This window comes from Nerophis lumbriciformis, linkage group LG19, assembly GCF_033978685.3.
Source record: "Nerophis lumbriciformis linkage group LG19, RoL_Nlum_v2.1, whole genome shotgun sequence".
Taxonomy (NCBI): Eukaryota; Metazoa; Chordata; class Actinopteri; order Syngnathiformes; family Syngnathidae; genus Nerophis; species Nerophis lumbriciformis.
The window spans coordinates 1,251,282-1,278,466 of NC_084566.2; the positions used below are offsets into that span (position 1 = coordinate 1,251,282).

General features: G+C 39.3%; 1 protein-coding gene and 1 long non-coding RNA gene across 2 annotated transcripts in view; one reads left to right on the plus strand and one right to left on the minus strand.

The window, feature by feature from the left end:
- The first annotated feature begins 32 nt into the window (after window positions 1-32).
- Window positions 33-22,596, plus strand: slc25a42 (solute carrier family 25 member 42). Its single transcript, XM_061979771.1, has 8 exons — window positions 33-315; window positions 6,594-6,743; window positions 14,180-14,294; window positions 14,427-14,452; window positions 14,543-14,709; window positions 14,791-14,907; window positions 18,896-19,047; window positions 19,116-22,596. The coding sequence occupies exons 2-8, from the start codon at window positions 6,666-6,668 to the stop codon at window positions 19,439-19,441; spliced, it is 981 nt and encodes a 326-aa protein (XP_061835755.1). The 5' UTR covers window positions 33-315; window positions 6,594-6,665; the 3' UTR covers window positions 19,442-22,596.
- A 307-nt stretch (window positions 22,597-22,903) lies between these two features.
- Window positions 22,904-27,185, minus strand: part of LOC133618928 (uncharacterized) — a 49,946-nt gene continuing 45,664 nt past the window's right edge. The window contains exon 4 of the long non-coding RNA XR_009817367.2: window positions 22,904-25,726. This is a non-coding gene — a long non-coding RNA (uncharacterized lncRNA). The remainder of the gene's footprint in view (window positions 25,727-27,185) is intronic.

Consider the following 27,185-nt stretch of genomic DNA (forward strand, 5'->3'; position numbering starts at 1 on the left):
ACTTTAGGGGCGGGGCCAGTTGGGGTTGTGACAAGAGCAGCAACAGCATGGGCGACATGTCAGCCAGTCAAAGTCACCACTGTGCGAGTGAATGACAAAATGACTTGAAAGTTAGTGTCTTTATTGCATTAGTTAGATAAATGCTGCCTCGACGTGTTTTCTCTGTTTCAAAACCCCGAGTTGTCTCGCAGAGAGCCAACAGCTAGCGAGTGTCATCCAAGCTAATGTTTGGCTAACTTTGAAGCAAAGGGGCGTCAGAGAATTCCGTTGGAAAAGTACAAAGCTTTGGAATTTGTCCTTCTGGTGTCAAATCAGGTAAGCAATGTCACAGTAAGTGCTTGTACGTGGTGTCTTTTTGGAATACTATGGCGTCAGAAAGCTCAAAAGTAACCGCAAATAATGGAATTTACATAACAAAACTTTCAAGGATTTTGACAGCCGAGTGAGCAAATTTCCACAAAAATACTACTAAATTCAACTTTCATTATCATTTGTTTTATATTTGGTTAGCAAATACACTGTTTTTTTATGAGTCAGAAATGGCACACTAGAACATACGCTGTTATGTACTAATCAATAATAACACAAGCATACTTGACTCATTTGTTTACTCTGCTGTGTCAGGAAGTTAGTAACAAATATGGTGATTATAAAACATTGATTCATTATCAGTCGAATTAGTTGTTAGTTGATAAGCTTTGGGAAGTAGGCTCTTAGGTGTTGACGCCAGAGGTGAAAGGAGACACCTCGGGGGTCCTAACCGCTCTTTTCTGTTGAAGCCTTTTCTTGGAAACCTTGTGTGTTTTATGCATCTTGATCTGTTCATTTAACATCATGATGTAATTTAGATTTATTTACAACATTAAGTGTGTTTGATCTTCAGAACTATGTGGCCTTTGGGCGGTATAGCTCGGTTGGTAGGGTGGCCGTGCCAGCAACTGGAGGGTTCCAGGTCCGATTCCCGCTTCCGCCATCCTAGTCAATGCCGTCTTGTCCTTGGGCAAGACACTTTACCCACCTTCTCCCAGTGCCACCCACATTGGTTTAAATGTAACTTAGATATTGGGTTTCACTATGTAAAGCGCTTTGAGTCACTAGAGAAAAGCTCTATATAAATATAATTCACTTCACTTCACTTGGGGCATGTTCCCCCCACAATATTTGTACATTTCTAGATTGTAAAACTTTATCAATGTTGTATTTAGAATATCAGTGACGTCATAAAATCAACTCATTTTACTGTGCTGTAAAATATACACCATCAAAATACCAGTATTTCCCACTGGACTGCAATCTTTTATTTATATATATATATATATATATATATATATATATATATATATATATATATATATATATACTTTTTATTTATAAAGTTCAACATTTACAAACAAACATATGAACACGGATAATTAAAACAAGTACAAAAACAGTACAATACAGCTCCAGGGGGTTGTTAATACAATAAAGTAATTTATAGTAGAGTGTAAAATATATATATATATATATATATATATATATATATATATATATATATATATATATATATATATACAGTACAGGCCAAAAGTTTGGACACACCTTCTCATTCAATGCTTTTTCTTTATTTTCATGACTATTTACATTGTAGATTGTCACCGAAGGCATCAAAACTACGTATGAATGAACACATGTGGAGTTAGCCACCCTTTGCTCTGATTACTTTTTCGCACACTCTTGGCATTCTCTCGATGAGCTTCAAGAAGTAGTCACCTGAAACGGTTTTCACTTCACAGGTGTGCTTGAAGCTCGTGGAGAGAATGCCAAGAGTGTGCAAAGCAGTAATCAAAGCAAAGGGTGGCTATTTTGAGGGGGGGGGGAATAGCAGGGGGTGTATATTGTAGTGTCCCGGAAGAGTTAGTGCTGCAAGGGGTTCTGGGTATTTGTTCTGTTGTGTTTATGTTGTGTTACAGTGCGGATGTTCTCCCTAAATGTGTTTGTCATTCTTGTTTGGTGTGGGTTCACAGTGTGGCGCATATTTGTAACAGTGTTAAAGTTGTTTATACGGCCACCCTCAGTGTGACCTGTATGGCTGTTGACCAAGTATGCCTTGCATTCACTTGTGTGTGTGAAAAGCCATAGATATTATGTGACTGGGCCGGCACGCAAAGGAATTGCCTTTACGGTGTATTGGCGCTCTGTACGTCTCCCTACGTCCGTGTACACAGCGGCGTTTTAAAAAGTCAAAAATTGTACCTTTTGAAACCGATACCGATAATTTCCGATATTACATTTTAAAGCATTTATCGGCCGATAATATCGGCAGTCCGATATTACCGGACATACCTAGTAAAGTTCTAAGACTTTTTTTTTTTTTAAAGGCTCAAAAAATAGGTTGGGTATTGAGAACCTTACATTTATGAATATAAAACTTAGCCATTAGTATAATAAGGTTGCAAAGGTAAAAAATATTTTTTAAATTTTGTTCTAATACTGTGTAAATCAAAATAGCACATCTTTATGACAAGGCACAAATTTGTCATAAATATTGTCCAAGATGAAAGGACAAATGCCTTGCCATAGTGATCGAGTGCTTTCACAAGTCCAAAACAGGTGGTAAACAGTCTCTGGATGCATGTTACATAAGGTGCAGGTAACATCAATGTCCTTCTTGTATCGAACCATCACAGTCTTTACAGGGTAATAACGATTAATGATTTTGAAATAAATCTCTTTGACTTTGTTCGTAAGTAAATACCTGTTAGGAAGAGACCCAGCAGATGTCATTCACAACATTATTCCGGAGTGCAATTACATAGTAGACAGACACACAATCATGTTGGAATAAGCTGCAGATTTTTCTGTTATTTTTCTGATCACGAGACTGCAATCTATGTGTGGAGTGTGGGCTTGTATGACATCACTCTAATTTGCATGATTTGCCATGACTAAAGGTGAAAGACCTCTCAAAAGCCGCTGAAAAGGGGAGTCAGTGGCTGTGGGTCAAGCAAAGGGACTCCACCTGGGCTTTCAAGTGAGTGATGGCATCTAGGGAGTGATCCTGGGACGCTGGGACTCACTGCTGAACCCTCTGGAGGTGTCGTGGGCCTATCAGCAAAACACTGAGGAAGGGGGGCGCCCACTTGATAACCCAGAGGATGCCTTCACTCACTTGACCATCCCACAAAGTCGCATAGGTGTCTCAATTATGCATTAGGGGATTGTAACATCTAGTACTACACAACAGATCTGAGCATTAAGCAATACAAATATGTGTAGAAAAAAACATGTTTTTTCTTCTGTTGCTTCTTTTTGTGTTTATGTCACAAGCAAGTACTGTAAGTGCTCTTCGATAGGCTTGTTGAAAAGAGAATTAGAAGTGGTTTAAAAACTTTCTTAAATATAGTGACAGAGACGCAAAGTTGATGACACTGATCTTTCCTGTCTTTTTATGCTGTCGTAGACCAGGTGCATGAGAATTGCGTGAAGAAGCAGTGTTTCAAAACCATCTATTGTACATAGTCGTAACGACAAGCTACTAACAGACAGGCCACTATACTGTCTTTAGGATTGTAGGCTGCCAGCTAGTGCCAAATATATTTGTGGCGGAATGAAGGTTTGGGAAACACTGCATAAATCAACATCATAGAATACGCAGTTTGATTTATTGTGAAAACTGGAATATACTTTCTCGTCACGTAGCTTGCATTCCCTCTGACGCCCTCTTGTTTGATCTATAGTTCTGTCGTAGGTGGTGGTGCAAGACTTGTAATTCTCATCCAAAACACTAAGGGGCAGTGTGCCCTGAAGGAGCAACAGCCGCTGTCGTTGACTAGATATTCATTCACCTTCTTGTAAAGAATGATGACAACCACAACATCGACATCTTTGTCAACACTGGAACAAATCGTTCAGATACATCAGTTTACGTTTAATGGACGTTTTACTAATAAACCAGAGAAAAATACGTTCATGAAGATGGACGCAGCAACTTTTGAACGAGTCGCAGCAGAGCACATTATTGTTATTTGCAATGCTTTTCAGTCGTTCGGGACAAGAGAGAGCTATGTCATTGAAATAAACAAAACTGTTAAACAAATTGTAAGTTAACGACATGCTGGGGGTAATGTGTATGGTCATGTGTTATTGGTGTTCAGAGCTCCAGCGAACATAACTTGCTTGAAAGACATTGACAGAGAATGAAGAAGTGTTGTGTGTGAGAGAAAAAGACGTGTGTGCACGAGAAACTATTTTTGTGTCGGAATTGAACATGTTGTTAGCACAAAATTGGGAATAAAAGTTAAAGTGTTGTTTTTAGCTTTTTTTGGGACAAAACAACACGATAAGCTGAAAAGCGACATATAAGTAATTATTTTTTATAGGTCACTAAGATATTTTGTACTCAATGTCAGTTTGCATGCAAATGTTCAACCACTGTTGCTCTGTACACTGCTGCTGGAATTTTCCTGAGGGAACTCTCCTGAAGGAATCAATAAAGTACTATTTATCTATATCTTTATGTCATACAATAATTTGTGCATTTCAAGTACAAAGTCTGCTCTCCTGCGGTCAGGGACACTCCTTTTTCAAAAGCTGACCAATCACAGCTCTGTGGTCCGCGTTGCCATCGACGCTAAGCTAGGATTTTTGGGAGGTTCGCGCAAGACTTGCGGTATAGTAAGCAGGGCAAAGGGGCATGACGGCGTCACTTGAGAGTAGTATACACCAGGCTTGAGAATTGTGTTCTAACATTGACACTGTAGGCCTAAGGGGTTGAAGTTCAACTGAATAATTGATTGAATAGTAAAATGATTAGCTCACTAACAAAACACATTGCAGACGTCATTGTTTGTGGAGAAAGTTAGTGGGCCCCAAGCAACGTTCTTCTTGTTTTTTCCCCCAAATGCCACGAACGTGTATAGAAATTGTAACCAAAGCATAGAAGTGTTTGTTGTTTTAGCTGTGCGCCACCAGATACCTTTCACCTACAAGTCAGCAGCTCTGCTCTTCAGAGGATATTCTGGGATGCAACTTTTTCCCGGTGGCTTAAAGGTATCTAGGTAGTATTTGTTCTCGCACTGCTAGTGTTTCCAACATTTTAACACTTTGATGCTACCAGTACAATACACTGAAATGCTTGCAGGTATCACAAACCCCAATACGGAAGAGGAAACTTGAATCATTGGTGAAGTACAGTACAGGCCAAACGTTTGGACACATCTTCTCATTCAATGCGTTTTCTCTATTTTCATGACTATTTACATTATAGATTGTCACTGAAGGCATCAAAACTATGAATGAACACATGTGGAGTTATGTACTTAACAAAAAAAGGTGAAATAACTAAAAACATGTTTTATATTCTAGTTTCTTCAAAATAGCCACCCTTTGCTTTGAATACTGCTTTGCACACTCTTGGCATTCTCTCGATGAGCTTCATTATGTAGTCACCTACATACATGGGGGCGGTATAGCTCGGTTGGTAGAGTGTCCGTGCCAGCAACTTGAGGGTTCCAGGTTCGATCCCAGCTTCTGCCATCCTTGTCACTGACGTTGTGTCTTTGGGCAAGACACTTTACCCACCTGCTCCCAGTGCCACCCACACTGGTTTAAATGTAACTTAGATATTGGGTTTCACAATGTAAAGCGCTTTGAGTCAGTAGAGAAAAAGCGCTATATAAATATAATTCACTTCACTTCACTTCACCTTAAATGGTTTTCACTTCACAGGTGGGCTTGAAGCTCATTGAGAGAATGCCAAAAGTGTGCAAAGCAGTAATCAGAGCAAAAGGTGGCTATTTTGAAGAAGCTAGAAAATGTTTGTAAACTGTAGTAAACTTCCACTAAGCTCATTGCAAACAAACATGGCGTCGATTGTTTGGGACTTTTTCACTGTTTCAAAAGGAAGAAATTTTGCATGCTATTTGCACCAGATGTTCTGCAAATATTACGCGAGAAGGTAAAAAAAAACATGGAGCTTCAACACATCAAACATCAGCCACCTGAAATGGTAGCATTGCTACGACGGCGTTTTAAAAGACTACAAAGACTAAATAAGCTTCCCTAAAGCTGGCCGCAAAGAAAGTTATGCACGAATTACAGTTAAATCAGAATTGAAAAAAATATAATAGGTTCAAATAAGTTATCTGTATCAGTCTTGTGAAGCAGGAAGTTATCGGTACATTTTGCTTCTCTTTTCCTTTGGACTGCTGACTGTCTTAGATGATGCCAGCCACCTTCAGCAGGAAGTCAACATGGCACTGAGAAGTCGGTTTAGTGACAGGCTGCGTCTGCCCAGTAGCAAAACTAACAGACTTAAAACTTCCTTTGTCCCCCGTACCATCAAAATGTGTAACTCCTCACTAGGTATGTGGTTTGAGGACGGAAGATGGGGAGGGTTGCAGAGACAATTTGCAATAAAATGGAAAAGAGCCTTGATTATTATTATTATTTTATAAACATTTTTATTCATTCTTAGTAATCATATTTGATCTATTACCAGTTCACCCTTTGTGCTGTGATGCTATTGCCGCTGCCTTGTTTACTGTAAATGCTGTTGGAAGAAAGCCCACGCCCATGATATCAATAAAGTTATCTACTATTTTTGCATTAAGGGTCATTGCTGCTTCCCCCTGGTGGTTGGATTCATGAGTGCACACCGAGGCAGCAGAGAATAGTCCTCTGGCATGGGAAGTGGAGTCCAGGAGCAACGTGCATCACCCAGTAAAGAGGATGGGCTGCCGCGGGCCTCCACTCAGGCAGAAGTGAGCTATGATGACTTTTTTTTTTTTTCAATGGGAACTGTAAGGGGTGATTTTCAAAGGAGGCTCTGCACAAAATATGCCAGATTTGAAGCACTTTTGCAATTAACCCTAAATAAAGATGCAGCCTCCTGTTATTGTTTCCTGGCAATCACTTATTTCCTTGGCACGCCCCCAGACATGTTTATTTATTTATTTGACAGGAACAGTTGGCCCTGTGATAAGGGGGCGACTTGTCCAGGGTGTACCCCGCCTTCGCCCGAATGCAGCTGAGATAGGCTCCAGCACCCCCCGCGACCCCGAAAGGGATAAGTGGTAGAAAATGGATGGATGGATGACAGGGACAGTACAATTAAATATTGCTACCCATAGGCAACCAATGTCAAAGTACATAAGACTTCTAGCCACAGGCTAATGTGCAACCCTCGTCCTTGGTTAGGCTTTTAAAAAAAAAAGTTGCGAAAAGTGAAAAACACATACAAAAAGATTAAGACAAGTACAAAATGAAAATACATACACCCAGTTCTAGTGCTCACACTTCTGATTTTCCTTAAGACACTTTTTCAGTTTTATGTAGAAAAGTTTAATGTCCGACTGTGACTTAAACTCCAGTGGCAAAGAGTTCTACAGATGTGAGGCCTTCACTGAGAACGCAGACTCCCACCGACTGCAGCTCGAGTCCGCACACATGCACTAGTGTATCTTTGTATTTCTTTACCCATCACATCAGGGGAAATGTATAAAAATGAAAAATGTATAAAGTGATCGAAACTCATCATGTTATAATTTTGGGTAATATGGCAGTGATGATGCTTCATTGTTTTTTGGTGAAATATTTTTAGTGTTTGTTTACAAAATGACAACAGGGGCTTCACTACACATTTCGTGGCTTGTCCCCAGACCATGGCAAAATAAGACATATGGGATAAAATCATTGCATGCATGCATGTAAACTTGTGCAGCTTGAACAGATAAACAAGGTCTAATAAGCCTCACATACTCACACAAATGCCAGACTGACAAACAAGTGACAAGACAGAGTAACAATTAGTGGGGAAAACTGAATGAACAATATCATTTAAAATATACAGTATATATATTTCGTATTAGGAACAAGGACTAATTTAGACACCAGGTGGAAAATGTCACACGTGTGTTCGTGTGTGTCCATTTTGTGTTGAGCTGTTATAAAAAAACATGTTTAATTAACAAGCATTTGCATAAAACAAACACATTTTCCAGTCCCATGTTGGTTGCACATTTTAATAAGGTACCGGTACACTCATTAAAGATAAAAATACTATTTGTGATAAATCGCGATTAGTTATGATTTAACAATAGACAAAATTGATCACAATTCAATATTTTAATCGTTTTTTTTATACAACCCCTGGAAAAAATTATGACGTCACCAGTCTTGGAGTATTTCATTCAGTTTCATTTGTAGGAGAAAAAAAAGCAGATAACAGACATGACACAAATCTATAGTCATTTCTAAAGGCAGCTTTCTGGCTTCAAGAAACACTCAAAGAAACCAAGAAAATATACTGTGGTAGTTACTAGGGATGTAACGATATCAAAGTCTCTTAACACAATATTAAGGCCACAATACGATTTTATGGTGGTATATGTAAAAAAAAAAGACTTAAAAATGCCATAGTTTGTAAAATAGAACGTTTAGGATAAACACACTTACTGTAATTGAACACAGACATGATGCTAAAATGTTCTAATAATATTTATTACTACAAACATGTATTTTTAAGTGCAAAGAATAGTGTAGGAACACCCACTGTTTAAAGCAAATATATATATATTTTTAAACCTCACAGTTGAGTGTCTTTAAAGTGACAATGTGAACATTGTGTGTAGCAAGTGTAAAACAATAATCTACAATATAGTGTCTTTCACCTTTTATTTTCTGAGAAGCAGTGTCCTTTACAGTAGACATTTTTATATATCCGTTTACTCACATTTTAAAAGTTAAATCACATTTTAACTTTTGATAATGTATATACCTCACAAATTGATGTTCAGCTTCACTGGCTTCATCTGTCCTGGACGATGGTAGCTAATCAAGTAGCTGTTTTGGCTTGGAACATTTGAGACCTCCGCCACAGAGGTTATGTTTTTGCTAGGGTTTATTTGTCTGTTTGTCAGTAACATAACTTAATAGGTTATGAATGAATTTGAAAAAAACAATTCCTCTTATCTACTATGGAGTGGAAAACCCTTTGCTTCCTGCTTCCTCTTTCTCTCCCCTTTACTGCACTCCCAACCCTCACATTGCAGTGAGCGCTGCGCAGAGGATTCTGGGAGATGTAGTTCATTTTCAGATGCACCAAAGCTAAAGTTCCAGAAAAAAACTACACTCATCAAGGCGTCACGGCATTATTGTGAAGACTTTGAAACCGCAATGCTGCGGTGTCTACAATACTAGTACATGCCTAGTAGTAATTTTTTTTAAACAGAGTGAATTATGGAATTACTAAATTCTGAAGACAAAATAATGGAATCATGAAAAACAAACCAAAAACACTACAACACACCACTAGTCCCGTATTTTCCGGACCATAGGGCGCACCGGATTATAAAGCGCACTGCCGATGAGTGGGTCTAGTCAGGTCTATTTTCATACAAAAGGCACACCGGATTATAAGGCGCATTAAAGGGGTCATATTATTACCGGTATAAAAAAAAAATCTAAATGTAAAACACTTCCTTGTGGTCTACATAACATGTAATTGTGGTTCCTTGGTCAAAATGTTGCATAGATTATGTTTTACTGACCATCTTCCATTCGCTTTCTGACAGTCTCTTCAGGATGCGCTGTTTTGTGGGCGGTCTTATTTACTTGGCTCACCTTCGGCAGCGTCTTTTCTCCGTCATCTTTGTTGTAGCGGTGTAGCGTGCAAGGACGTGAGTGGAAGAAGTGTCAAAAGATGGAGCTAACTGTTTTAATGACATTCAGACTTTACTTCAATCAAACATGAACCAGCATCTCCTCATTCGTGGCTCACTAGTGCAACAATGCCGGAAATGTGACCTGTGAAAAACCGTCCGACCGGAACTCTCTAATAACTAAAGTTCCTTGGGTGAATAATGTAAACTCACTACACCGGTATGTTTTAGCACTTTCATGGCAAGTTTACTGACAGATATAAGTAAGAACATTACATTACTTTGTATAAGAAATGGGAACAGCGAAGGATGAATGTCCCATAACAAGAAGATAATGAAAAAGAAGAGGCTTATTGACTACGGCGGACGCGCGCAAATTTTCAGGATTTATGCAGATCTCAAATACAGATCAGCAGGTACCATAAAGTAAGAAAAGTTGCTGTTGCATATTATTGCAAAACAAAACGCCAGATAATGTCTTACCTTATACACACACCATAATAATACTCGAATGTTGAAGCACAGTACAATCCATCAAGCGGTGCAGATTCATAGCTTACCAAAGTCGTACTAAAACATTTTGATAGATTTTTGAGCACAGTGTGTAATGTTCTATATTTTCAATGGAACATATAACATTTTGGTGTTGTTTACTTGAGCCATATTGCAGTCGACACCTGTCTCTTATGTGTGACTGCCATCTACTCGTCACACTTACCATTACACCATGTACCAAATAAAATAGCTTTGAGGTCGGTAAGCATAACCAAAATTATTCTGTACATTAGGCGCACCGGGTTGTAAGGTGCACTGTCGAGTTTTGAGAAAATAAAAGGATTTTAAGTGCGCCTTTATAGTCCGAAAAATACAGTACTTTTTTGTTGCACCACCTCTGTCTTTTATAACAGCTTAGGCGTGGACCTAACGACAAACAACTTTCTCTGATTGCTGTTGTCAGATCAGCTTTGCAGGTTGGGAGTCTTGTCATGGACCATTTACTTCTATTTAACCCACAGATTTTCAATTGGATTCAGAGCCGGACTATTTGCAGGCCTTGACATTGACCTTATGTATCTTTTCTTCAAGATCCATCAGTTTTTGTTAAATGGCAAGATGCATTATCATCTTGAAAAAATTGCCATCATTCCCCAAACATAACTGTAGCGGTAAAGTCCTATACTATTACTGCTACTGGTTGCCGAATATAACTGAAGCTAGTTTAGACGTGCGCAGCTGGCTAATAATTGATGTCCAGAATTGTGTCCATGTTTAACACACATATTTATTAATATACAGTCACGTAAATCAAACTCACTTGGTAACAAAAACGGAAAATAAACGGGAACAAACAAATCATAGCCTGGCACAGTCAAAAACTGTTGCGCCTCCACTCAGCAACACCTGAGCAAGATCCCAGCCCCTCCCTAAGTAGACTGGCACTTGGCCTTGAGCCAACCCCTTTAATGACGTCATACATTTGACGGACAGAAACAGTAAATGGCTCTAACACACCAGTCCCTAATTGCTACTGGCGTGATGAACAGAGCAATTGAATTAAAAATAAATACATACAAATAGAGCCATAACACCAAAACAAAACCTTTTTTCTTTGGTTTTCATGTTCCCTTTTGCAATAATGCAATTATTTTAGTCCATACCTTCACAAAGAAGGCATATCTTTGTTATTGGTCTTTCTTTTTTCATTTGTCCACTTTTGTCGCTCTTGTAGCAACGGTAAATACTCGCGAATACACCTTTTCCAAAAAAGGTCAGCGATATAGACTCTGCCTCCATCTTCTCTTTGAGTACAGATCCTTTTTTCTTTCTGCTTCCAAACTTTGAGTCTTGCCTTTTCCATTTCACTCTTTTCCTTCTCCTCGTGTTGCTGCTGGAGAAGTGTTTGCTCCAAGCCTCTTTGTCTTTCTAGCTCTAGAGCTCTCTCTCTGGCCAGAGCTTGCTCTCGCTCTTCCTGCTTTTTGGCCAAGCCATGTTCTCTCCTGCCTCTCCTTTTCCAAAGCAAGTTTTTTCTCCCACTGCAAAGCTTTTCTTGCTCCTCTTTTTCAATGCGGAAGCTTTGAGTCCACTCATAGGACTTTTGGGCTGATCGTGTTCCGCCAATGCTCTGGTTGATAAGCGGTTCCTCCAACCTGTTAACGATGGTGTGGTTAACAGTAACTGTGGGGCTCCCATTATGCTGGTTGTTGCCTTGTATTGGCCCATTAATTACCCACCCCAGTAGGGTTCTGACAGCATAGGGTCCGTCTCCGTGGCTGTTAATCACCTCCCATGGTTCCATTAACTTGGAGGCGTTGGTACCAATTAACAGGTCCACGTTGGCAATTATTCGAGGAATTTTGATGCCTTGGAGATAAGGCCACTTATCGAGTTCTGCTTCACTAATCAGATTGTTAGTGTACACAGGCATCCGTTTTTGAGTGAACACACCAGGAAGCTCAAAAAACTTACTACCTGTAAGCTCAGAGATTTCCAGGCCATTTACAATGCTGCTCGGGACCGCCTTACTGTGCCCCATGGTGCGCAAGTGGATTTTTGTTCTTTGGCCTTCTGTGTTCAGCCTGTTCACTAGCTGTTCAGAACAGAATGTCCCTGTGCTTCCTGGATCTAGGAAAGCATATGTCTGGACTATCTTGCTGCCCTTTGAGCACTTCACTTGAACGGGCAGGATAGGTAAAATTCCACATTTGCCAGCCCCTGTATGGCCACAAGTTGATGATGTAGTGCAAATCTCTGCTTTTACCTTTTGTAGTTGGCTATTTTCTCCATTTTCCAGATGCCTCCTGTCAATATGTAGCACTTCGGGATGAGTCTTGTTGCAGAAAGAGCAAGTGATGCGCCTGTTGCAACTCTTGCTAAGGTGCCCTGTGCACAGGCAACCAAAACACAGGCCTTTTTCTTTTAAAAAGTCAAGCTTTTCGCCGTGCGCCTTCTTTCCCAATATCTGACAGTGCTCCAATGCATGTTCACTTTTACAGTAAAGACAGGAAATAGAGTTTGTCTTGGAGGTGTTCATAAACTTATTCAGGTGTGGATCCGGTTTTGGTTCAGTGGCAACTGCCACATGAGTTGCGAAACTGTTCCTTCTGAACTGTGATTTTCTTTGATGCATAGGCTTGGGTTTGGTTATTGTTTTATTTTGAGGAATGTCCTGAATGTCACCAAAGACAGGATCTGAAGCAATTCTGACCTGCTGTTCAATAAATTTCACAATGTCTATGAAACAAGCACGTCGCTTTTGTGTGTCAACAATGTCAGCTGCTTTTCCTCTCCACTGGTCCCTTAATTTGTAAGGAAGCTTTTGTATGAGCATCTTCATGCTAGCTGGAATATTGAGCTCGTCCAAGTATTGCAGCTCTTCCATCGCATTGGAGCATTCTCGCAAGTAGAGTGCAAAAGCTTGGAGATTTTTTACATCCTCAGATTTGATGTTTGGCCAAACCATGATTTTGTCCAGGTAGGCTGCTGTTATTTTTGAAGGATTTCCGAAGTGTTCCCTTAGTAGGCGTTTTGCTGTAGCATAGCCTCTCTCTGTAGGCATATAGAGGCAACTGCGCACCAAATCTCTCGGCTGTCCTTTGGTAAACTGCTCCGATCACCAAACAAACGCTGACAGCGGCCCGTGCGTTCCTCTTCCAAAACGAGCCTCGTAGCTTGTTGCTTCCCAATCAACAACTCGCGTTCCGATGAGGCAGTTTTTGACTAAGTGTAGCGGTAAAGTCCTATACTATTACTGCTACTGGTTGCCGAATATAACTGAAGCTAGTTTAGACGTGCGCAGCTGGCTAATAATTGATGTCCAGAATTGTGTCCATGTTTAACACACATATTTATTAATATACAGTCACGTAAATCAAACTCACTTGGTAACAAAAACGGAAAATAAACGGGAACAAACAAATCATAGCCTGGCACAGTCAAAAACTGTTGCGCCTCCACTCAGCAACACCTGAGCAAGATCCCAGCCCCTCCCTAAGTAGACTGGCACTTGGCCTTGAGCCAACCCCTTTAATGACGTCATACATTTGACGGACAGAAACAGTAAATGGCTCTAACAATAACATTGATGGAATAAGAAAAGTGTCCAAAATGTCACTGTAAACTTGTGCTTAAAGCCAGAAAGTTGCCATTTGTAATTGATCCATTTTCTACCGCTTGGCCTTCTCGGGGTGGTGGGGGGGCTGCTGGAGCCTATCCCAGCTGCACTTGGGCGGAAGGCAGGCAGCTTTCTGAGTGTCTCTTCAGGATGCGCCGTTTTGTGGTCGGTCTTACGTGGCTCACCTTCAACTGGACAAGTCGCCACCTCATCGCAGGGCAATTGAAAATATTTTAGTTTTGTGTCATGTCTGTTATTTGCTTTGTTTCTACAAATATCAACAACTGAATGAACCTCCTCCAAGACTGACGATTTCATAAGTCTTGCTAGGGGTTGTTTATTTGCTGCGCTCCGTCTCACACTACAAGGACAATGTCGAAAAGCTACTTGGTTTAACTCACAAGCGACGCCTTTCTTTGCTGCGCAGGGCACGAAGCAGAAGACCCCCTCCGTCGTCATCACGCTCTTCTCTGGGGCGGTCGCGGGCGCTGTGGCCAAGACAGCTGTCGCTCCGTTAGACAGGACTAAAATCATCTTCCAAGGCAAGCTGTAGGCTGGGCTGGGCTAAATGTGGAAAGTGGTTTAAATTTAGACTATAGGGGATTGAGTAGCCCACGAAGATATCAGTTTATAGCAACACAATGCAATATATTCACTTTGTTTTTGTTTTCCAGTGTCTTCAGCGAGATTCTCTGCCAAAGTATGTTTGAGTTGAATATCAAATAAGACTACAGTTAAGTATTTTTGACTAAACTCGTGTGAGTGTTGATGTGTCTCCTCTGCGTGGCAGGAAGCCTACAGAGTGATCTACCGCACGTACTTGAAAGATGGCTTCCTCAGTCTGTGGAGGGGAAACTCTGCCACCATGGTGCGAGTCATCCCGTATGCAGCCATCCAGTTCTGTGCTCATGAGCAGTACAAAAGTCTCCTGGGGGAATATTACGGCTTTCAGGGAAAGTGAGCGTCACACCAAACAAGCACACAGTTTATTTATGACAACTAGTGAGGTCATGAAAGTGGTCTTTTTGCCTCCCGCAGGGCCCTACCTCCACTTCCAAGGTTACTGGCTGGATCCTTGGCAGGCACCACTGCCACCATGTTGACGTATCCTCTGGATATGGTGCGAGCTCGCATGGCTGTGACGCCAAAGGAAATGTAAGACCACTTTCACCTCAAAATTCCCCTCATGAGAATAACATCACAGACAATGCCACTAGAGGGCTTTAAATTGAATAATAGAAACGTAATTAAACCCATCCATCCACCCATTTTCTACCGCTTAATCCCTTTGGGGTCGCGGGGGGCGCTGGAGCCTATCTCAGCTACAATCGGGCGGAAGGCAGGGTACACCCTGGACAAGTCGCCACCTCATCACAGGGCCAACACAGATGGACAGACAACATTCACACTCACATTCACACACTAGGGCCAATTTAGTGTTGCCAATCAACCTATCCCCAGGTGCATATTTTTGGAGGTGGGAGGAAGCCGGAGTACCCGGAGGGAACCCACGCAGTCACGGGGAGAACATGCAAACTCCACACAGAAAGATCCCGAGCCCGGGATTGAACCCAGGACTGCTCAGGACCTTCGTATTGTGAGGCAGACGCACTAACCCCTCTTCCACCGTGCTGCCACGTAATTAAACCATTTAGCAAATATACCCCCACCCGTTACAGTAGATGTCATTGTCAGACATGACATTTGTGTAGTTTTGGTGTTGATAGTGTGATTTACTCAGAAAAAGCTGCAAATTATTTTAGAATGAATTTTAAAAAATGGGGTTAAAATACAATTAAAGAATAATCTAGAGACAACGCCCCTCACTGCAAAATGTGTGTGTAAATACCGTATTTTTCGGACCATAGGGCACACCGGATTAAAAGGCGCGCTGCCGATGAGCGGGTCTATTCAGGTCTATTTTCATACAAAAGGCGCACCGGATTATAAGGCGCATTAAAGGGGTCATATTATGATTTTTTTTCTAAATTTAAAACACTATCTTGTGTAACATGTGATAGTGGTTCTTTGGTGAAAGTGTTGCATAGATTATGTTTTACAGACCATTTTCAAGTAGCTTTCTGAGCGACTCTTCAGGATGCGCCGTTTTGTGGGCGGTCTTACCTACGTGGCTCACCTTCAACAGCGTCTTCTTCCCGCCATCTTTGTTGTAGCGGTGTAGCGTGCAAGGACGGGAGTGGAAGAAGTGTCAAAAGATGGAGCGAACTGTTTAAATGACATTCAGACTTTGCTTAAATCAATAACAGAGCAGCATCTTCTCATGTGTGGCTCTAAAATGCAACATCAAAACACCTTCTAATAACTAAAGTTCCGTGGGTGAATTATGTAAACTCATTACAGTTTTTAGCGCTTTGATAGCTGAGCGATATAAGTACGGTAAGACCTTTACGCTACTTTATATTCCATCCATCCATTTTCTACCGCTTGTCCCGTTCGGGGTCGCGGGGTGGGCTGGAGCCTATCTCACCTGCATTCGGGCGAAAGGCGGGGCACACCCTGGACAAGTCGCCACCTCATCGCAGACTACTTTATATTAGAAATGGCAAAAGCGGAAGATGAATGCCACATAAGAAGGTAGAGAAAAAGAAGAAGCTTATGACTACGGTGTCGGCACGGACTACAATGGCGGCCTCGCGCTAGGGCTGGGCGATATGGCCTTTTTTTAATATCGCAATATTTTTTAGGCGATATCGCGATACACGATATATATCTCGATATTTTGCCTTAGCCTTGAATGAACACATGATACATATAATCACAGCAGTATGATGATTCTATGTGTCTACATTAAACATTATTGTTCATATTGCATTAATATATGCTCATTTTAAACTTTCATGCAGAGAGGGAAATCACAACTAAGTAAATTTAGCAAAACTGTATTTATTAAACAGTTATTAAGAAGTGGCACAAACATTCATGTCATTTCCAAAACAGAAAGTGCAAGATTGTCAGAGACATTTTAAAACAAGCTATAAGTGCACTTTTGTGCATGATGACACACAAGATATTTCAATAAGTGTCACATAAAAATGAGCTGCATATCAAATAGTATATGTCCTACGGTGTTGATGTGGAAATAGTTGCTTCAGCATTTAGTTGGTGTGGCACCGAACGGAGATGTTGACATGATGTAAAGACATATTCCCGCTTGAAGCCAAACCACCGTCAGACGATGGACCCCGTGCTGTTTTTCTTGGGAATTAATTACCGGTATTCCTCCATTTGTTACCAGATTCGCACCTTCTTTCTCTCGTATTACCGCTCAAACCACACCGTTAGCTGTTAGCTTCACAGCTAACGTTACCATGTTGCTACCTCTCACTCCGCGGGAGCGTGTGACGTTGCTCACGTGACAGTATGTGACGTATGTAAGAAGGTGCGCTTGTTTTAAGTCTCTGTGAGAAGGAGAAACAGGAAAGAGTGAGAAACGCATGCAGTTTAATGCCCCGCAACTTTTTGACAGATTTTTGTGTAACGTTCTATATTCTCAATGGAGCATTGAAAGTTTTGGTGTTGTTTACTGGCGTCATCTTGCAGTTTACACGTATTTCTTATGTATGACTGCCATCTACTGGTCACACTTATGATTACACCATGTACCAAATAAGGTCGGTAAGCACAACCAGAATTATGCCGTACATTAGGCGCATTAGGAAAACTTTGGAGCACTTGTACGCCAACCTGAGCCCAAAAGAGGATGGGTAATGCAACAGGACAATGACCCAAAGCGTAAAAGTAAATCCACAAGAGAAGGGCTTAAATAATACAAAATACGTGTTCTGGAGTGGCCCAGTCAGAATCCTGCCCTCAACCTGATTGAGATGCTGTGGCATGACCTCAAGAGAGCAATTCATACCAGACATCCCAAGAATATTGCTGAACTAAAACACTTTTGTAAAGAGGAATGGTCCAAAAGTCCTCCAGACCGTTGTGCAAGTTTGATTAGTTGAGGTTATTGTTGTCAAAAGAGGCTCAACCAGTTATTAAATCCAAAGGTTCACATACTTTTTCCACCCTGCACTGTAAATGTTCACATGTCGTGTTCAATAAAAATTTAAAAACATTTTTTTGTGTTGTATCGACCCCAAAAAGGGACAAGCGGTAGAAAATGGATGGATGGATAGTTTAAAACCTCTAAAGGCTTAGTGGCCACATGCGTGGACAGCATCTTTTAGGTCTTATTTCCAAAATTGTGTACACTACTGAATTGGGGTCTTATGGCCGCTTATGTGGACACTTATACTGCCATCTGGTGGTGTCAGAAGAGTATAACATACAATGGAATTTGGAAAAGAAAGTGTAAAAATAAAAATTTGCATGTCACTAAACATGAAGTACATGTTTGTGTACTTATGGACTAAGTACATCATATCAAAATATGATTCTTAGTTTTTATTCTAATTAGGGTCCAATAAGCCCAAATAAAAAAGAGAAATAAAAAAAAAAAGCATGTAAACAAACAGCTTGGGCCTTAAGAGGTTAAGAAGACTGTCTATTGTTGTGACTTAGATGAAGATCAGAACTCATTTAACGTGTGTGTGTGTGTGTGTGTGTGTGTGTGTGTGTGTGTGTGTGTGTGTGTGCGTGCGTGCGTGCGTGCGTGCGTGCGTGCGTGCGTGCGTGCGTGCGTGCGTGCGTGCGTGCGTGCGTGCGTGCGTGCGTGCGTGCGTGCGTGCGTGCGTGCGTGCGTGCGTGCGTGCGTGCGTGCGTGCGTGCGTGCGTGCGTGCGTGCGTGCGTGCGTGCGTGCGTGCGTGCGTGCGTGCGTGCGTGCGTGCGTGCGTGCGTGCGTGCGTGCGTGCGTGCGTGCGTGCGTGCGTGCGTGCGTGCGTGCGTGCGTGCGTGCGTGCGTGCGTGCGTGCGTGCGTGCGTGCGTGCGTGCGTGCGTGCGTGCGTGCGTGCGTGCGTGCGTGCGTGCGTGCGTGTATATATATATATATATATATATGTATATGTATATATATATATATATATACACACATATATATATGTATATATATATATATATATATATATATTATTAGTATTTAAATTTTACATACAGTCGGAAACATTTTTTATTATTTTAATTCATAGATTCTCAACAATTTGAGTCCCTTCTCCCGTTTGTGTGTACTGCAGGTACAGCAACATCCTGCATGTGTTTGTGAGGATCTCTCGAGAGGAGGGCCTGAAGACATTGTACCGGGGTTTTGCCCCCACCATACTGGGCGTGGTCCCCTATGCCGGCCTCAGCTTCTTTACCTATGAGACGCTGAAGAAGCTCCATGCAGGTAGTGTTTGAACACTTTACAGGTGCACACTTTCATTTTCCACGCTAACTTTGATCCACACCATGTAGAGGAAAGTGGGCGGCGAGAACCTTACTCCTACGAACGGCTGGCCTTCGGCGCCTGTGCGGGCCTCATTGGTCAGTCGGCGTCTTACCCTCTGGACGTGGTGCGGCGGCGCATGCAGACGGCGGGCGTGACGGGTCACACTTACGGCAGCATCCTGGGCACCATAAAGGAGATCATGTCTGAGGAGGGCGTGGTCAGAGGTCTCTTCAAGGGCCTCAGTATGAACTGGGTCAAAGGGCCCATTGCGGTGGGAATCAGCTTCACAGTCTTTGACCTCACCGGGATCCTCCTGAGCAAGCTGCGCCAGATGAACCACACGTCTCGGTAATGGGGGGAAAACGTGCTGGTCGGACTTTGCGGAGAGAGTGTGTGAGGAGTGTGTGCCAAGCAAACACACACACGTGGGGTGAGTGTGTCCTCTACATGATGACCATGTCCACACTGTTATGTGCTTCAAAGTGCAATATGCTGCGTGTGCTTCTGATCTGTGCTTCAGTTTGAACTGACACTGTACACACACACACACACACACACACACACACACACACACACACACACACACACACACACACACACACACACACACACACACACTCGTCAAGAACTAACGCCTTCCAATACAATGCAAGCTGCCATTTTTTGAAAAGGTCAATATAGAAACTTTCCCCACAATTAGAACTACTTTGACAAAATGCAAATAGTGTTTCTATGTACACTACAGGCCAAAAGTTTGCACACACCTTCTCATTCAATGCGTTTTCTTTATTTCCATGACTATTTACATTGTAGATTGTCAATGAAGGCATCAAAACTATGAATGAACACATGTGGAGTTATGTACTTAACAAAAAAAGGTGAAATAACTGAAAACATGAATCAAAATAGTCACCCTTTGCTCTGATTACTGCTTTGCACACTCAGAGCACCTGTGAAGTGAAAACCATTTCTGGTGACTACCTCTAGAAGCTATCTGCAGCATTTATTTATACGACCCAATGCAAACAACCCTACCTAGTCATGGTGCAAAAAAAAAATCAAAAATCCAACCAACACAAAATCTTAACAAACATGGTCTCACACAACACAACCTGCTCACTGAACTTTGCGGACATTTAAAAAAATGTTCATTCACCATAAAAAATTACACTCTTTGCACATTCTTGGCATTCTCTCGATGAGCTTCAAGAGGTAGTCACCTGAAATGGTTTTCACTTCACAGGTGTGCTTGAAGCTCATCGAGAGAATGCCAAGAGTGTGCAAAAAGTAATCAGAGCAAAGGATGGCTATTTTGAAGAAACTAGAATATAAATCATGTTTTAGTTATTTCATCTTTTTTTTTGTTAAGTACATATTTCCACATGTGTTCATTCATAGTTTTGATGCCTTCAGTGACAATCTACAATTTAAATAGTCATGAAAATAAAGAAAATCTGTGACCAAATTTTTGGCTTGTACTGTATATGACGACAACATTGAATTATACTTTACCAACAAAGCAGATCTCCTATTGTTTCTTATAACTCTTCAATTTTGAAATTATGATGAAAATCATCATTTATTACAACAGATGTAAAAAAAGAGGCATAATTTCTGCAATTTTTGGCCCTTTGCTCTCTAATATATATATATATATATATATATATATATATATATATATATATATATAAAGATTACAACATAAATGTGTTGTCTGTGAAATATATAAATGTGCATTAATAAGTTCTTGAATGGAGAATATCACTCCAGTTCAGCCCAAAGTCACCTAAAAATTGAATTATGCTTCCAACAGCATATATTGATGCTTGCTAGCACAACAGTAGCAAGCATTTTACTGTTTCGTTTATTTTTTTTAAATCCCAGCTGCACAAATATTTCTAAAACCTTTGAAATGTGTTTAGTTGGATTTTAGTTGAGTTTGTGAGTGTTTTAAGTCTAGATGATATGGTGAAGAACATAATATCCCCATATTGACATCATATACATTAAAATTCACATTTCCATTATTAAATCATGTGACCTTTTTTAAACTACTGATTATATCATAAGGTCAGTGAAAAGGTATTGCACAATAGTTGTCTATCCACCTTTTACCTCAACACATCAGCGTCAACTGACTGTTAAGCAGGATGACCGGCAGAGAGCAGCGGAGTGTCATAAAGCAGTGGTCCCCAACAACCGGTCCGGGCCGCACATCAGAAACATGAAATAATTTAATTTCAATTAATTTAAAGGACTGCATTTTCTCCGACTCAACTTTGGCCTGTCCCACTGGACACAGCAATAAGCTTGTTTATAGATGTACAATGAAACTCCTCACAGGAAGTTAAAGTTAAAGTACCCATGATTGTCACACACACCACTAGGTGTGGCGAAATTATTCTCTGCATTTGACCCATCACCCTTGATCACCCCCTGGGAGGTGAGGGGAGCAGTGAGCAGCAGCGGTGGCCGTGCCCGGGAATCATTTTGGTGATTTAACCCCCAATTCCAACCCTTTATGCTGAGTGTCAAGCAGGGAGGTAATGGGTCCCATTTTTATAGTCTTTGGTATGACTCGGCCGGGGTTTGAACTCACGACCTACCGATCTCAGGGCGGACACTCTATTATATTTGTTATAACTTTGTGACTTGATACGATGCACATTAATCAACATATAAATGTGACAGATTGTAACCGAAGACTGATTTCCATCTCGTTGCAAAGAAACAAGTCCAGGGCGTTCTAGTGACTTGTATTTTTGCTGTATTTATCAGGCACAAGTGGAAAGCCGGTCCCTGAAAATAATGAATGCCTACATTAAATCAAAAAAGGTTGGGGGCCACTGTCCTAAGCGATCAGACGACCCCCCTCAGATATTTATTACATGTAATATTTTATTACCGTAATCATGTTTATTTAAGATTTGTGTTGAATGCGCTCACATACTTGAAAAATGTCATAGAAAGTCGCTGCGGAAGAGAATTGACGGTGCCTTGTGGTGTGCAACTTCATCTATTGCAGGAAAATTCAATATATTTGTTGTCTAGATGGTTTACGTTTCAAATAAAAGTGCCTGGCAAGGAACACTAAGTGTTTTACCTTACTATGAGTCTCACTGAGCTACTATTTTTGAAAAGGTATTTTCCAGGTTCTTTGTGATGATTCAGCATGTAGTTTAAGGGTTATTAGGACTGACTGAATTAGTCCAGTGTTGTTTTCCCCTCAATACAGTTTCCTAACCTCAAGAGAGATGTGAACTACGGCTCACTTCCATGTGATTGGTATTATTAAATAATTTGTATTTATGTTGGTTTCAAAATGATCCATGTTTGTGGAGGGACTTGTTGAAGAAATAATAACAAAATGGAAACTTTTTATTGTTGTTTCATCACAATTTGCACACGGCCAAGTAAACAAATTTGCATGGTGGTACAACAAATCACGTGATGTTGTTGAAAATTCAGAATGTATGTTTTTAAATGTCAAATAAAAACTGGATACTTTTGAGATGTTTATTTGTTACAATTAACCATTTTAAATGAGCGATTTGCACCAAGAAAAGATGTCACGTGCTAATGTAATGACATAAACCAGCCACTAGAGAGAGCCCTAACATTATAAATCAAATTGCGGCCGGTAGTTCCACAAATGACCACTAGATGACAGTGCTCGGTCATTACTGGGGCTTGAAGGAAGGCGAGCAGCTTGAACTTGACCGTGAACTCGTCACGCTGCAAACTGAATGACAAACACGCACACCGATAAGACAAATATAAGTGTTGTACTGTAACTACAGTTTGATTGTGTTCACGAAATGCATATTTAATATTTATTTTTACAATATATTTATTTGACACCAATTTTTGCCCATGTTAAATGACAATGAATGAGCCAGAGCGACTAATTAGGATGGCGTCTGTGTCAGAAGATGTGGTTGCTATAGAAACGTGCTAAGATGCCAGAAGGAGACAGTGTCAATTTGCATGTTGGACTCATGCTCTCCGTAGTCTCATTTTATATATATTTTTTTACCTCCAATTTCCGTTCTTTAATTGGATCCTAAACAGTTTTTTTGCCACAGCCCTAATAACAAATGTGAAAGGATTCACTGACTTTTGTATGTATTTTAAAATACAAACTAAACATATCTCTCCATTGAATGTTTTATTACTATATCTGTTGTTATTGTATAAGATACATCTAAACATGTTTGGACTAAAATTGAAAATTATTCATTTCTAGAAGTCTGCCCAAGTGTTGGCATGATATTTTATTTCGAAGTAAAGAGAAGGAAAACATGATAAAACAATAATTAAAAATAAAAACAGTTGACGTCAGTTAATTTTACATTTGAAAAAGCCATTCAGCCTGACTTACTGTATATTTTCTTAATTGTATAATATTATGATTAAATATATTTAAGTATTTATTTTTTTTATACAAAAAGGCATTTTTGTTGTTATATTTTGGCGACTTGTACAAATTAATTTTGTATATTTAAACTATTTTTTTTAAATATATTTTTGCCTCTGTTTTTTTCCATTTTGCTATTTTGTTTTACTAAAAATGCTAATGATTAATTCCTTGAAGTCTGCCTTGTTGAACTGATTCTTTACTTTGGTAGTACAGAGAATGAAAATAATAAAGGCAATATTATGATAAAACAACTAGAAATAAGAAACGATAAGATAGTGAATTTAACATAAAATATCTGGTATAGCCATTCAGCCGAACTATACTTGACAGATCTTTCGGGATTTTATAATATTATGATTGGTAAAAATAATATTTTTTTGTTAACAAAATAAAGTGCACCTAAACTTATTCATAAAAATGCAAATGTTTAATTTCTGAAAATCTGCCCCAAGTGTAGGCCTGATACATTAATGTAGAAGGAAAAATATAATGATTATAAAGCTAATATATGATACAACAAAAATTACAAATACAGTTTAAGTTATAGTGAATTTAACATAAAAAAAATCTATAGCCATTCAGCCTGACTTACTTTTATATATTTTTTTCTGGATTTTATAATATTATATATTATGTTTTTCATACAAACAAGGCATTGGTTTGTTTGTTATACCTTTGTTGACTGGTACAAATATATACAGTATATTGTAGATTTTTAGTCTTTTTAAAATATATTTCTGAATTTTTTTCTTTTCTTTTTTTTCTTTTTTTTTTTTCTTTTTTATTTTTTTTTTTTTACAAAAAATGCAAATAAAATAATTTCTGCAAGTCTGCCTTACTTTTGGCATACATTATATCATTTAATTTAGAAGTAAAGAGAAGAAAACATAATGATAATGTAATAAATATGATGACACAATAACAACAAATAAAAATAGTTTATTACACAAAAATACCTGGCAAAGCCATTCAGCATGCATGATCTATTGTTTCTGATCTTATAACATTATGACTAATACTGCACAAATATTAATTTTTGACACACGTTTAATATGCTGATTTTATACAAATATAAATGTTTAGTATGTTGTCTCTCCTTTTAATTACATTCTGACTTTTAAAAATATTTTTTAATACAAAAACTAAAGGCAGCTTTTCTTGATTTTATAATAATATTCATGACGGGTGATTTTTTTTTGAATACCAATTTTAGAATCTAATAACTTGGGTACACTAACAACATGCATTTCCTTTTATTCATTTATACAATTATTACATTTGATGGCGTTTCAACCACGTAAATATGCAAACAAAAATTCAAAACCTTTTGGATTTGGTTATCAAATGGTAATAAAACTCGCTGGAGCATAATGTGAATGTCAATGTGATCTTTATTGTACATCCACGTTATGTTTTATAACTGTACACACACGTTATGTTTAATAACTGTACACAAATATTATGTTTAATAACTACACACACACGTTATGTTTAATAACTGTACACACATATGTTTAATAACTACACACACATGCAATGTTTAATAACTGTACACACATATTATGTTTAATAACTACACACACATGTTATGTTTAATAACTGTACACACACGTTATGTTTAATAACTATACACATATGTTATGTTTAATAACTACACGCACATGTTATGTTTAATAACTGTACACACATGTTATGTTTAATAACTATACACATGTTGTGTTTAATATTGTACACACGCATGTTATGTTTAACTGTACACACACATGTTGTGTTTAATAACTACACTTTCTAACTGTACACACACATGTTGTTTAATAACTGTACACATACATGTTTAATGATTATACACACATGTTTAATAACTGTACACACACATGTTGTTTAATAACTGTACACACACATGTTATGTTTAATAACTGTACTCACAAGTTTAACTGTACACACATGTTTAATAACTGTACACACACATGTTATGTTTAATAACTGTACACACACATGTTGTGTTTAATAACTGTACACATACATGTTGTGTTTAATAACTGTACACATTTCTGTACATGTTGTGTTTAATAACACTGAAAACAGCAGAAAACAAAACAAAAAATAACAGAAAATTGACATTGACTATTAGTTACTAGAAGTATTTTTCCAAGACGATCAATAGTCAAATCTATTGATATATTTATTGATGATCCATTCCAAGCAGGAGTCCCAAATCTGCAAGGTGACACAAAAAGAAGATGAGTCATAAAAGTGTAAAATGTTGTCAATATGAAGTTTTAAGTGTGTGTCATCCCAACACTTTTTTGGATTGTACTTCTCAGAATGGATGATTATATAACACGCGTTTGAGCTCCCCCGTGTCACCTTTGACCCTCCAGTCAGCGGGGAGTCGAGGGAAGTGACACACCCACCCGCTCTTGACTTCTGCTCTGTCAGACTTTGCTCACATTTCATCCTAAAAGGTGTGTACAGTCACTATACAGTCACGTATGGGGAAATATGGGACACCTCAGGGCTCCCCCTGAGCTCCACTATACCCGGTAACGCTGTCCAAAGTTGTGCTGGATTGTAGTCCACACTAGTGTTGTACGGTATACTGGTACTTGTATAGTATCGCGGTACTAATGAATCAAAAACGGTACTATACTCTGTTTGAAAAGTACCGGTTCCCGGGCATGACGGCACGTCGTCACATCATGACATTTTGCCAGCAGAGGAGCATGTTCGGCAGTGCACAATCACGGAGTACACAAGCAGACAATGTGTGTAGACAGAAAAGGGAGAATGGACGCATTTTGGTCTAAAAACTAAAGATAAAGGTGAAGTTATAACATTGAAACACCCTCAGGAAGAGGTGCTTTAAGACATGGCTAACTAGCTAGCGGCTAACGTCCAGCCGTGGTCTGAAGAGTTTTAGCTACTTCTAAATCACTAATCCTCGCCTCCATGGCGACAAATAAAGTAAGTTTCTTACAAGTATCACTATCACTGGCGGACGAGGAATAGCTAAACATGCTTCACTACACTAGCTCACCGGCGTCACCGCTAACAAAAGCTAGCATGCCTGAATGTAAACAAACGTCATGGGTGGATCTACACCTGACATCCACTGTAATGATACCAAGTACAATAGCGTATCTAGTTGATACTACTATGATTACGTCACAAAATATTTTTTCTTTTTTTTACAATTTATATGTTTATAAACTCAGTAAATACGTCCCTGGACACATGAGGACTTTGAATATGATCAATGTATGATCCTGTAACTACTTGGTATCGGATCGATACCTACATTTGTGGTATCATCCAAAACTAATGTGAAGTATCAAACAACAGAAGAATAAGTGATTATTACATTTTAACAGAAGTGTAAACAGAACATGTGGAAACGAAAAATAAGCAGATATTAACAGTAAATGAAAATTAATTCATTTACTGTTAATATCTGCTCATTTTATTAAATTAATAATCCATTTTTACAGTTTGTCCTAATCTTGACAAAATAATAGAATGATAAGTGACACAATATGTTACTGCATGCGTCAGCAGACTAATTAGGAGCCTTTGTTTGCTTACTTACTACTAAAAGACAAGTTGTCTAGTATGTTCACTATTTTATTTAAGAACATTGCAATAATAAACATATGTTTAATGTACCCTAAGATTTTTT

Bases quoted from the DNA above. Each gene is read 5' to 3' on its own strand.
- slc25a42 (XM_061979771.1), top strand. From the start codon at position 6,666: ATGGGAAGTGGAGTCCAGGAGCAACGTGCATCACCCAGTAAAGAGGAT. The intron at 14,453-14,542 runs GTATGTTTGAGT...TCTGCGTGGCAG, and splicing joins CAGCGAGATTCTCTGCCAAA to GAAGCCTACAGAGTGATCTA. The intron at 14,710-14,790 runs GTGAGCGTCACA...TGCCTCCCGCAG, and splicing joins TATTACGGCTTTCAGGGAAA to GGCCCTACCTCCACTTCCAA.